Below are 13,486 nucleotides of genomic sequence, written 5' to 3'. Positions count from 1 at the left end.
CTTTTGCAACACAAGTAATTATAAGCTAAATTTTCCTGCCTCCCTCCCTCTATATATACTATCATGACAGTAAGCAGGGGAATGGGGCATGGGGGACCGCAGAATATCTCTTTTTATGCTAAGTAACAACTTTTTTTCAGTGAAAGCCTGTGGTGATGTCACTGTGTCTCCTCCCCTCCAAGCTTAGCTCTTGTCAAAGTTGCTGCCTCTGTGAGCAGTTCCCCACACTGCAGCTACCTTGCCTGATACACTCCAGCATCACTGACAGGGCGAGTTTGGGGTTGTTACCATGCTGTCCAGATTGTTTTTCCTTCTTATTTGTGGAAATATTGCAGAATACCTGGGAAATGCAAAGAAATTGCCAAGAGGCGAGTAGCAATACAATTCTCTCTACATATTTTTTTTCTTTGTTTAAAATGCTTCTGTCAATAATTTGCTTTAAAGCATGCAAAGCTGTGCTGTTCTGAACAAGAAAGATTATACACAGTAAATACCAGATGAAATGAATACCTGGATCTTCAAAGATCGTATAGTTATTGCTTGGAGCCTGTAAAGAGTTGAGGAGCTTTTTGTTTTTCGTCTAGGTAATAGATAAATGTTTATATAGTGCATATACTTACAGAGGTGAAGCATCTAACCTATATAAAATACAGTGTTTATACGAATTTCCTAAACCTGTGTAGGAACAAAACATCGTACTGTAACAATCCCCCCATATAAGGTTTTGTTTCTGGAGCGTTCCATATTATTTATGTAATACAGAAGATGATTTAATGGTGTGTATTAAAGAACATGATAATGAAGACACCAACCTTTGGAAGATGATTTGCAAAATGCTTGTCCTAAAGGGACACTCCCCCTTTCTTGTACTGATTTGAACTGCACGCTGGCATTTTGGTATTTGTTTGTTGTACGAACAGCTGCAATTAGAAATTAAACCAGTTTCTAAATCTGGATCGAAAGCAGGTCATTTTTACAGCTTTGGCACTAATGGGTCTTTTCTCCTGCCTACAAAACTTTTCTATGTAATAGCTGGGTGCACCAGCTGTCTGCTTGGTGCTTATTGAGTGCAATGGATATTTTATTCGGTCCACTCTTGAGAACAGGGGTTGGTTGTAAATCAGTCATTTTAGTGAGAAGCTAAATGAAACATTGGTCACTCTTCTCAACCCTTCTATCTGCAATCAAGGCAGTGTCAGGAAGGGAGGAGGGTATATACCAGACATGGTAACTCTAACACAGTTTGGACACTGGAGGGATTCTGAAACAAACCAGAAGTGTTCCTTGTAAGCCTGGCAATATTTCCAGCTGTCTACATTGGAGCTGCTGGAGGAGCAACTTGAAGAATTTGCAAAATTGTGATGGGAAGGAGGGGATTTCCTTGATAATAGGCGGCAACTGAGATGTCAGATTTTTTATTTTTTTTTTTTGGCTTTACTTACAGACATTTGGAATCCAGTCAAGGTTCCAAGACTCACTTGCTGGCCCAGGTGTTGCCGAATTTTATTCTCTGGGTCTATTTAAATAATCATTTTGACTTCAGCAACTAAAAGCAAAAGGCAAAAGGAACTCTACATCTGGTTTGTCAGTTAGTGCTACTCGGAAAAAAAGACACTCACACCTACTCCAGTTTCTGCTGACAGTCTCTCCTTTCTGAAAGAACCTATAGGAGGGAGGTTTATGGTACAGGTCTTACAAGTTTTATAGCAAGAACAGGGGTATTTTAACAGGATCTAGCCCAGAGGGTTTCTGCTTTTTTTAAATTTATGTTCCCGAGAAGCCTCATTTTCCAACCTTTCCAGTGTCAAAGCCCCATAGATGGTTTGGTTTGATTTTCTTGTAGCTTGGCTGGGATGATAGCAGATGTATTGAACTAACAGTATACTTTTGGCAGGATTGAAGTTTTATTTTTAAAATTCATTCCTGAAGCATTACTAAAGATGCAGGTGTCAAAAAAGAAAAATGCATAATGCGCTGCATTGCATTGCAGGACTTTTCCTTATGTAGGGATTCCCTCACCAGCCCTGGCGATCTCCACAGCCAGTTGGATTTTTAGGATAACTACAATCAACACACCAGACAATGCTGCAGAAAGCACCAGAAGTGCCTTTTAAAAAAGATGGCAGCTGTGTTAGTGCCCCAGTTGCCCTGACAATGAATATGCATAAGAGAATCTTTTGCTGATACTAGATTTTCCATAAATGTGAACGTACCTCACCCTTATTTATTCTGAATATCCTAAAAATTAGACTGGTTTGGAAAGCTGTCCTATAGCACGTTGAACTGTGGATCTAGTGAGTTCCTCATTTTTGAATCTCTATCCCTTTATAATGTCTCTCCTATTGGCGGGCAAACTCTAACCTAGTAGTTCATATTTGTGCAGTTTGTAAGCTTTTCTCCAAATTATTTTATTTATTTATTAGGATTTATTTACCACCTTTTTGAAGGTGTACAGTAACAACATAGTAACATGGAGAGGCATAATTAAATGTCACCGGCGAAATAGATCGCCGGCGATCTATTTTGGCGGCGGCGCTACAGCTGGCCGGAACCGTATTATCGAAAAAGATGGCTGGCCATCTTTTTTTCGATAATACGGTTTAGCCCGGCCAAATGCCAGAGTTTGCCGGGTTTGAGATGGCCGGTTTTGTTTTTCAGCGATAATGGAAAAAAATGCCAGCGATCTCCAACCCGGCGACATCCAAGGCATTTGGTCTTGGGAGGAGCCAGCATTTGTAGTGCACTGGTCCTCCTCACATGCCAGGACACCAACCGGGCACCCTAGGGGGCACTTCTAAAAATTAAAAAAATATACAAATACCTCCCGGGGGAATAGCTCCCTTCCCTTAGGTGCTGAGCCCCCCAAATCCCCCCCAAAAACCCACTCCCCACAACTCTTCACCACTACCATAGTCCTTATGGGTGAAGGGGGGCACCTACATGTGGGTAAAGTGGGTTTTGGGGGGGTTTGGAGGGCTCAACACTTACCACCACAAGTGTAACAGGTAGGGGGAGTGGGCCTGGGTCCACCTGCCTGAAGTCCACTGCAACCAACATAAACTGTTCCAGGGACCTGCATACTGCTGTCAGGGAGCTGGTTATGACATTTGAGGCTAGCATAGAGGCTGGCAAAAAAGGTTTTTATTTTTATTGTTTTAGTGTGGGAGGGGGTTGGTGACCACTGAGGGAGTATGGGGAGGTCATCCCCCATTCCCTCCGGTGGTCATCCGGTCAGTTTGGGCACCTTTTTGAGGCTTGGTCATGAAAATAAAAGGACCAAGTAAAAGCAGCGAAATACTGATTAACACTGCTTTTTTTCCCCCATTATCCGCAAAAGTACAAAAGCCGGCCATCTGGTAGCCACGCCCATGCCCACCCATATCCCGCCTTCGCTTCACCACTGACACGCCCCCTTGAACTTTCGCCGACACGGCGACGGGAAAGCGGCGATGGTGTCAAAAAAGTAGCTTTCGATTATACCGATTTCGCTGCTTTTGCAAGATCACCGGTCATATCCCGATTTATGTCGGAAGATCGCTGGCAATCACTTTCGAAAATAAGCCTGATAGTAACATAATAGATGACGGCAGAAAAAGACCTGCACTCCTTCCAGTCTGCCCAACAAGATAAACTCATATGTGCTACTTTTGTGTATACCTTACTTTGATTTGTATCTGCCATTTTCAGGGCACAGACCGTAGAAGTCTTGCCCAGCACTAGCCCCGCCTCCCAAACCCCAGCCCCGCATGAGCAATAGACAATTACAGCAGTGAAAATATTCAAATAACAGTACAAAGGATGGCATAGTATACTACTTACATTGTCAACACAATACATAATAGAACATTTTAATTGACAGTGTAGGTAAAGCATTCCTAATTCTATTTTTTTGTTTCATTTACTGTTTTGAGTTTTTTAGGCTAATGTGAGGGGTAGCTTATATGATTATTGTGCTGATATTCAGGACTCCATAAATACAGTGGAGTCTGTTCAACTGGCTAACTCAGTTTTGAAGACTGTGTTGTTCTAAAATCATTTATTATGAGGAATTGGTTTGTGGGTGTGTGTGGGTTGGGGGTTAGAGGTAGAGAGGTATTAGGGCTCACAGAGGGGACAGCTACATGGGAAACCACATAGGGAAGGCAGAGATGCCATTGCCAAGTCACCCAGTTCCAGGCTGGAGATTTTGGGATAGTTCTAGATTTCTGACTACCCCATCCTAGGGTATTATGGGACCTGCAGCACTGATTTCAATGGGCAGGATCAGGCATTACAAATCCAACACTGCTTTGGGATGTAAGTTTAAAACCAGGATTGTCCCAAAATCTCCAGCCTGGAATTAGGTAACTTAGCATCTGTGGAGGGGGTCCTGCAGGTAGCCTCATTGAATAAGCATTGGACATGCAGGGAAAAGCATAGGGAGGGGCTCCCCCAATAGGACAACTCACAGCAACAAACGTTTAAAAAAAATCAAATAAAAATGTAGGAAGGATGAAAAAATCATGAACAAAGTGACAGAAAATGACAAGTCATGTGAAAGTGATATCAAATGGTTTGCATAACTTCCATGACACATGTAACATGACATATTTGAATGCAAAGAATAAATCTTGCTAGTCTGGAAAGCTATGGGGCTCATTTTCAAAGCACAGACTTACAAAATTCCATATGGTGCTCATTTTCAAACTTTGCAAGTCTAAGTGCTTTGAAAATACGCCTTGCCTAACATCTTTTTAAAGGAAACATAAAAGGTACCTGTGCCTACAGAACTTCCAGTTATCTCCAGAGCCAGTGTGGCTAGTAAAACTCTGTGTTGCAAGGCACCTGTGAAATATGTGTTGGAAACTGTGTGGTTTGTGAAGTGTGATTCTTCCTAATCTTTACTGATTCATTTCTAATCAGCTCTTGTGATATTGTGCTTGCATAAGAAACAAGGTCAGAGCATTTCATGCCGACTGAATCTTCACTCCATCTATGTGGTCAACTGTGTCAGTGGTTACTAATGTATCAGGTGGCAGCCAGGAGTGACAGAGATGAAGGAAAGCTCAGAAGGAGCATGAGAATATATAGTAGATCACTGTAAATGACTTGCTCATAGTTTCACACTGCTGGCAGTGGAGATGGAATTCAAACAAGAGAGTCTGATAGCTCTCGGGTTCCATGGTGTTGACCTCTCTGTTAGGGGTGTTGTCTGCTTGCCCTGGCACTAGACTGGCTTTACTTTGATTGTAGGCAGGCAGCGGTGACCAAAGGAATATTCTGCAGATATAGGTTTGATTGGTGCAGAAAGTTTTGTTGACTCGTATCTTTTAAATGAGAAACAGAAAGATGAAAGAAAAACCTGGTCCTCCCAGAGTTTAATTCAGCTGTTGATCGACGATGTTACTGTATAATGATATTTGAGTGTTGGAATTTAGCTATCCTGAGAACGTGGCTATCATTCTAAGCTAGGAGGAGACAGCCACAAAGTTGATCTTACTGCTTTCCTTGCAGCGGCAGACTCCAGACTTAATGCAACATGAGTCTTGAACATAGGTGCCAACTCTGTAGGCGCTTAAGTACCCCCCTTCCCCCCCTTATTGTGTAGTTTATGTGGATTGTAGTGGGGATGTTCATTCATTTCCCCCGTGTCTTTTTTTTTTACCTGAAATAAGAGGAACCCCCTGGAAATTTTATTTTTTCTATTTATTTAGATTTTGCTCACACCTTTTTCAGTAGTAGCTCAAGGTGAGTTACATTCAGGTACACTGGATATTTCTCTATCCCAGGAGGGCTCACAATCTAAGTTTGTACCTGGTAATGAGGGTTAAGTGACTTGCCCAAGATCACAAGGAGCAGTAGTGGGATTTGAACTGGCCACCTCTGGATTGCAAGACCAGTGCTCTAACCACTAGGCCACTCCTCCACTCTCTGTCATCAATGGTGCGCACAGTTTCATAATAGATGCACTGTTGTAGAATAGTGTACCAATTGATAAAGAGTTCATTTTATTGATTGATAGTATGTGGATATTGAGCAATAGTGCGCCCTATTGACGTCATTTCTCCTGAAATGAAAAATCCTAAACAAAACAAAAAATCCCATAAATGCCATGGGAAGTTAACAAAACAAAGGGCCCTTTTACAAAGCTGTGGTAAGCACTAATGCGTGCTTACCGCAGGAACAAAAATGGCTTACCAGAGGGCACACTACCCACATGTTAAAAAATGAAATTTATTTTACAGAAAACTCATATTTGGAAGACTTCTGCAAAGATTGTAGGGGCACAAAGGGCTTGATTTCTTGCCTGAACATATATTTGAGATCTTTGGTTAAGCCTTCTTGTGTACACCGCACTAGGTGGCAGGACGAACTGAGGACTGAAATTGAGGAGGATGATTGGTCTCTCCTGGAGCAGGCTTCACTAAAGGTTTTCATATCTGTCCCCTTAAAGGAAAACTGTGTCAAGGTGCTATAAAAGCCCTGAAAACCACGTACGACCACCTAAACTTCTGGGAATCACTAAAAACTTACCTGTTTAAAAAGGCATACCCTACCAATCCAACATAAATGCCGATCTCTGCAACACACCAAAACTAAAGTACGTAAAGGACATGACACAACTCTTCCATTGTACGATTCCCAAATGTGGCTGTGCGACATGAACTTTATCTTACTACAATATCACTTTGTATTTGTTTACACCAGAGTCTGCAAACGCAGCTCCAGTACTATGTAAGCCACATTGAGCCTACAAATAGGTGGGAAAATGTGGGATACAAATGTAACAAATAAATAAATAAATATAGATGGTACTTGACTCCTGCTCGTCTTAATCAAATTTATCCCCAAGTGTCATCGTCATGTTGGAGGGCTAGGGGAACAATGGGTCACTTATGTTGGACTTATAGTAAAGCTAGGGCATACTGGAAGGTGATACAGTAAAGGCTACAAAGATGGCTAGGTAGGCCACTTTGGTGATCTCCTCTTTATTTTTTGTTTTGTAAGAAGCTTCCAGGCTTGACCAAGTCTCAAGCACTGTTAGTGTGACATGCAATGTCTGCCGCTCAAGTGACGTTAGCAGCACATTGGAAACAATCCTCTGTCCCCCACTATTACTAAATGGCTGAACAAACTTTGGTATATCTGTGAAATGGAAAAACTTTGGGCAATAAAATGTCACACTCTTGTTAAGTGGGAAGCTATCTGGGACCCCTTTTTGAAATATTGTTCTCACTGATCTGATTTGATGTTTGATTTGAGGAGTTGGGGGATGGGTAAAGGGGAACTTGTACAAGACAATGCTTAAACACTTTGAAGTTAAGTCCATCTTTTTGTATACTAGGAAGTACTATTCTCATATATTGTTGTTTCTTATACTGTTGGTTGTTCTGGTACTGTGTACCAGTGGCCTTGATGTTTGCTTGTTTTGGTGTGATGTGTCTTACGCTGTTGCTTCGAAAAGATTTCAATAAAGACTTCATACAAATTTTTTTTTTTAATGAAATTTATTTTTTTGTGCTAGGGTGTGTCTAGGGTGAAGAGTGGGTGTGTTCTGTGCTAATTGGTTAGCACAGATACATTGCAGTGCGCTAACCGATTACCGCATGCTTAGTGCATGAGCCCTTACTGCCTATATATTGGGTGGCAGTAGAGGCTCACGCGCTAATGGGTATGTGCTAATAAAATTAATCTTAAAAAATTGAAAATTTGTCAATTTTACTCCAATGGTAAAAGTGGCCTTAACACACAGGAAAGACCTGCGTAAGGGCACACCAAGGCCACTTTTTACCTCTGTTTGGCCTGCACATCCCTAGAATTTAGCATATCTGATCATTTTGAAAAGTTGGCTTGAAATAAAGCAGCTGCCCAGGCCCTTTCCATCTCCTCCTCTCTCACACATCTTGCTACTTGGAGGATGTTTAAAAGATTGTCCTCTTCCAGGGACAGACTGACCATTGGGGCAACCAGGCAGTGCCTGAGGATCCAGAGACTCTAGTGGGCTCAGAGGCTCTTCCCCCCCTCCCAGCCACCACCACACACTACAGCACCCCGAGCTTCAGTGGGCCCTCCCTGGTACCACCTTGAAGGGCCCCTAGTGGTCTAGTTGCCTCTGCAGGGGCAGGAAAGAACCCTACTCTTTCCTGCCTGCTGCTGCTATTCTGCCCAGTGCCGCACCACTCTGTTTTAAAAATGGCTGCCGAGACTCCCTACAGCAGCTTCGCGAGACTGTCGAGACACGCGAAACTACTGCGGGAAGTCTCAGCAGCTATTTTGAAAACATGGCGGTGCCGGGCAGAATAGCGATAGTAGGCAGGAAAGAGTGGGATTCTTTCCTGCTCCCGAAGAAGCCACTAGACCACCAGCGCCCTTCAAGGTATGACCAGGGAGGGCCCACTGAGGCATACGGGACTGTAGTGTGCAGGAAGGGGCAGCAGCTGCGGCAGTAGAGGGGGCTGTAGTGTGTGGGAGGTGGGCGGTGGGCAGCTGCCAAGGGGGCCCCAATGATCTGTACTGCCTGGGGACCCAGATCACTGTCAATCCGCCCCTGTCCTCTCCACACATTTTAGAAAGGAAGGACAAATTGGAACTGAGCCAGTCAAGGACGTGTCAAGGTCCGCTACCATTTTAAAACAGGATCTGGTAACACAGAGCCTGTTCTAAAATGCATCCAGGAATAGACATGTATGTGCCAGTTATGTGCAGTGGGAGTATTCATTTTACAAATATCAACATCTAAAATATGAATGAGGTCAACATGGCAACACGTTCATGTAAGTACCAGCATATATACTTGTATGTTAGTATTTTACAACATACATGTGTATGTGCTGGAATATAGATGTAGATGTCAGCCATTTATTTAAGAAACCTACATGCGTAAGTTTCACCAAATATAGGGGGAACCATCCCTAATCCCTCCTATTATAGCACTGCACAAAACAAGCAACTTTCTCTAATCTAGATATCCCCAGGAACAGATGGAAATCCTGACATTGATATCAATGTGCCTTCCCCTCCTGAAATGGGAAATGCATATGTACATTTTAGCCCAGACCTACTCCTGCCCAGAACATGCCCAGACCACACCCCCTTGCAATATGCATGTATTCGTGATTTGGCTGTGTTTATCCTGGCTTCCTAAAACTGGGATTTAGATATGTATGTAATATGCCCATTTAAATGCTAGTTTATTGACTTCCAAAACATGAATAAGGCTTCTAAAATGACTGCCAAAATCTGTGTTACTAAAGGCTTTTACCACACCTTGATTTACCACGGGAGCAGAGGCATAGCCAGACTCAGTGTTTTGGATAGGCTCTTCCACATGCACGAGCCCCTTCCACCCCAACCACATACCACAAATATCTTCCCGGAGATATTTTTTAAGAACATAAGAAGCTTTTTTTCACCTACCCCATATCTTCTCCCTCTCCTCTGCAGCATCCCAGCATCTGTGCTCCTGTCTCTGAACTCTGTCCCTCCCCTATGTTGGTACAGGCGTCCTTGGCGCCTGCAGAGATTCATTCTCGCTGCTTGTGCCGGCCCCGCAGGCTTCCATCTGCCATGTCCCGACCTTGCTGACGTCATTGCCTGTTTCCTGTCTGATGGAACATGGCAGATAGAAGCCTGCGGGGCCAGCTCAAGCAGCAAGAATGAATCACTGCAGTCGCCGAGGACATCTGTACCAACATCAGGGAGGGAAGGGTTTCAGAGACCGGAGCGCAGATGCCGGGACACCACAGAGGAGAGGGGGGAAGGGAACAGTGTGGCACTGTAGCTGGGTGGGCCTGAGCCAAGATTGAGTGGACCTGTGCCCACCCAGACCCACTCGTAGCTACACCACTGCATGGAAATCAGCAACCTACACTATTGCAGTACCACAGGTCTGAATAAAATGATCCAGGCTGCTTGCGAGTAGATGTCCTTATACAGAAATATAACTCCTAGTGGTAGTTATTTTACCAACTATATCACAGCTTCTGGTGTGCTCCTGATGCACCCCACAAGCCACAGTATATTATTTACATAGTAATGAGATACACAACATACATGTTTACTATCTATGTAATAAAAATAGATCAATGTATATCCAAGTGTCCTTGTTTGATGAAAAAGCTTTACTCAATGACAAGTTTAAGATTCTAGAGTAACTCAAATAAATAATTCATTTCTTTAATATTTCAAAAGACCTCAGCGATGTTCGTTGCCATCATATTTAATGTGGTGGCAGCGTTAACATCCATATTCTTCATTGGTCTTATTGTAATAATTCTTAGAAAACTTAAGTTTTCTAAAAATTATTACAATAAGACCAATGAAGAATATGGATGTTGTTTAACGCTGCCACCACATTAAATATGATGGCAACGGACATCGCTGAGGTCTTTTGAAATATTAAAGAAATGAATTATTTATTTGAGTTACTCTAGAATCTTAAACTTGTCATTGAGTAAAGCTTTTTCATCAAACAAGGACACTTGGATATACATTGATCTATTTTTATTGATATTTTGTTATCCAAAAATTTCTTTATAAAATTAATAGTCATACATAGTTTTATACTATCTATGTAAAGCAGGGTGACCTAATTATAACAACATTAGGGCACTGCACCCAGCTTTAGAATCCTTTAACACATGTTAAGGGGCAAATAATGCATGTTAGTGCCCTATGATACCTTGATAACTACCCCTTTGACATCATTAGAGATGGTAAAAAAAAAATAGAGCAGATTTCAGACTGGTTTTGGTTTCTCATTAGTTTTGGATTTTTTCCCAGATATAAATTCTTACCAGTAAATCTGTGGAATGTTTTGGAAAATGTCAAAAACTACCAATCAGATAGGTAAGTCACTGAAACCTGCTTTGGTTTTCTTCCAAAGAAATTTGCCAGACCAGCTTAATGAACCTTCAACATTTTTCCAGGTTTATCAAAGTGCTTGAACTTTCACTGTCCTGCACAGCTACAGAGCTCTGTCTTGGCTTATAGCTAATCCTACTGTGATTCTCCTGAAGGTTTGAGGTACTGTGCTATAACTCCATTCAGTGGTCTACTCTGTCCACTCAGAATCTGCCTTTAGTTAGCAGTTATTACCCTTGACCTCATTCGGGGGGGGGGGGGGGGGGGGGGGTGTTTGCAAAACTGGATGCTGTGTTGACTATTGTTATGTCTGATTTGGTTTCATTATCAAATGAGATAAAAGTATTGGCACACAGGGATGAAGCTTGCACCAAGGAATACTGGGAAAGAATTGTGGCCTTGCAGAATAATATAGGGAATATGAAAACTGTTAATGCCTTTCTTATTCAAGAAAATATATATCGTTAGGAAGTTGGCGCATTTGGAGACTTCTGCATGGCAGCTTACACTTGCACATTAAACTTTTCTAAAGTGATTGAGATGGCTCGTTGCAAGCTGCTTAGTGCAGTGGGGTACCCTGGAGGGCACTATAGCTCTATTATAATGCTTTTTTCCCCCTTCTTTCCTATCCAAATGGAATTCTCTTTTTTTTTCTTTTGACTTATAATATTGTAATGTTATAATATTGTAATATTGTGATACTGTAATATTGTGATATTGTATTCACAATTGACTGAAACCTTACACTAGAGAGCCAAGTGAAATCTACAACAAAGAAAATGTTCCACTCAATGTGGAAACTCAAACGCGTGAAGCCATTCTTCCCTAGAGAAATATTTCGCAACCTGATACAATCAATGGTACTAAGCCATGTAGACTACTGCAATGGAATATATGCAGGATGCAAAGAACAAATCATAAAGAAACTACAGACCGCTCAGAACACGGCAGCCAGGCTCATATTTGGAAAAACGCGTTTCAAAAGCGCCAAACCCCTCCTAGAAAAACTGCATTGGCTCCTAATCAAAGAACGTATAGCCTTCAAAGTCTGCACCATGGTTCATAAAATTATCTACGGCGAGGCCCCGGGATACATGACAGATCTCATAGACCTACCAACCGGAAATACAATCAGATCAGCAAGAACATACTTAAACCTCCATTACCCGAGCTGCAAAGGACTTAAATACAAATCAGCTTATGCAGCTAGCTTCTCCTACATAAGTACACAACTGTGGAACACACTACCAAAAGCCATAAAAACAACCTATGACCACCTAGACTTCCGGAGATCACTAAAAAACAATCTATTCAAAAAGGCATTCCCTACGGACCCAACTTAAACGCCTGAATCCCACAACACAACAAAACTAAAGTTCGCAATGGACATAACTCTTCCTCTCTATGTTTCCAAATGTGTCTGTAACACATGAACCTTATCCTACCACACATCACACTGTATTTGTTCTTTACCGGACTGGGCGAACGCCTTTACGGTACCATGTAAGCCACATTTAGCCTGCAAATAGGTGGGAAAATGTGGGATACAAATGCAACAAATAAATAAATAAATAAATAATGTATGTAAACCACTCAGACCTGTATATCAAGTAATAAAGAAACTTGAAACTTAAGAGATAGCTGGTAGATCTTAAACATTCTCCTAGAGGCCTCTATACCAGTGAGTAAACTTTGATATCTAGCAAGAATTGCAGTAATGGGGTTGGGAGTTGAGTCCTGTGTCCTGGATGTTGTATCCTGTTGAAGAACTCAAGCTTTGCTGTGAAGAACAGCCTATTGTACTCATCACTTTGATGCAGGAGCAAGATCTGAAGACAATTATGCATCCGTACCTTCCCAATATTCACTCGTCATTTATGGGACAAGGGGCCCATATTTTTTCAAGACCTTGATCAAGTAACTCAAGAGCGATGTAAATCGTTCCTGAATACCTTATTTTTCCTCCAGTCCCCTGTAATATCTAAGGGCCCTTTTACCATACTGTAGTAAAAAGTTGTCTTAGCGTGCCCTTACATGGGTCATTCCCACACGCTAAGGCCATTATCACCGGAGGGTAAAATGTCTGATTTTCCTGTTTTTTGAATTAATGGCCATGTGCTAATTTCCTCATTAGTGCAAGGCCATTCGCGTGTAAGCCCCTACCGCCACCTATTTTGTAGGCACTAGGGACTCATGAGCTAAACCTGTGCTAATCAGCTAGCGCACAGCAATGCCCGCATGCTAACCTATTAGCACAGAACACACCCACTCTCCGCCCCCAGACCAGCCCTCAGTGCTAAAAAATACATTTTATTTTTTTAGTGTGAGGTAGCGCATGCACATACCAAAATTAGGGGTCCTTTTACAAAGGCACGCTAGCATTTTTAGCACATGCTAAAAATAAGCATGCGCTAAATGCTAGAGACACCCATATGGGCCTCTAGCATTTAGCACGTGCTAATTATTAGTGCACGCTAAAGACGCTAGCGCACCTTTGTAAAAGGACCCCTTTCTGTGGGACGCTTCAGCGAGCCCACTCGAAGCCGTTTTTGCTGCAGTAACAGGGCTCCCTAGTGAAATATGTTGCAGTAAATTATGTCTTTTTAGCTTAAGAACAGTTATGTTTCTTTTTAGATGCTAAAGC

General features: G+C 42.2%; 1 protein-coding gene across 49 annotated transcripts in view; it reads left to right on the top strand.

The window, feature by feature from the left end:
* The first annotated feature begins 216 nt into the window (after positions 1–216).
* ABI3BP (ABI family member 3 binding protein) overlaps positions 217–13,486 on the top strand; it is a 477,114-nt gene continuing 463,844 nt past the window's right edge. For all 49 annotated transcript variants that reach the window (XM_030204105.1, XM_030204134.1, XM_030204107.1 and 46 more), the window contains exon 1: positions 217–368. In XM_030204105.1, coding sequence (XP_030059965.1) covers positions 290–368 — 79 coding nt within the window. In that variant the 5' untranslated portion in view covers positions 217–289. The remainder of the gene's footprint in view (positions 369–13,486) is intronic.

The sequence above is a fragment of the Microcaecilia unicolor genome, chromosome 5 (assembly GCF_901765095.1).
Source record: "Microcaecilia unicolor chromosome 5, aMicUni1.1, whole genome shotgun sequence".
In the NCBI taxonomy this organism is placed as follows: domain Eukaryota; kingdom Metazoa; phylum Chordata; class Amphibia; order Gymnophiona; family Siphonopidae; genus Microcaecilia; species Microcaecilia unicolor.
The sequence above is the reverse complement of the archived record's forward strand: the minus strand, read 5'-3'. Positions and strand labels throughout refer to the sequence as shown.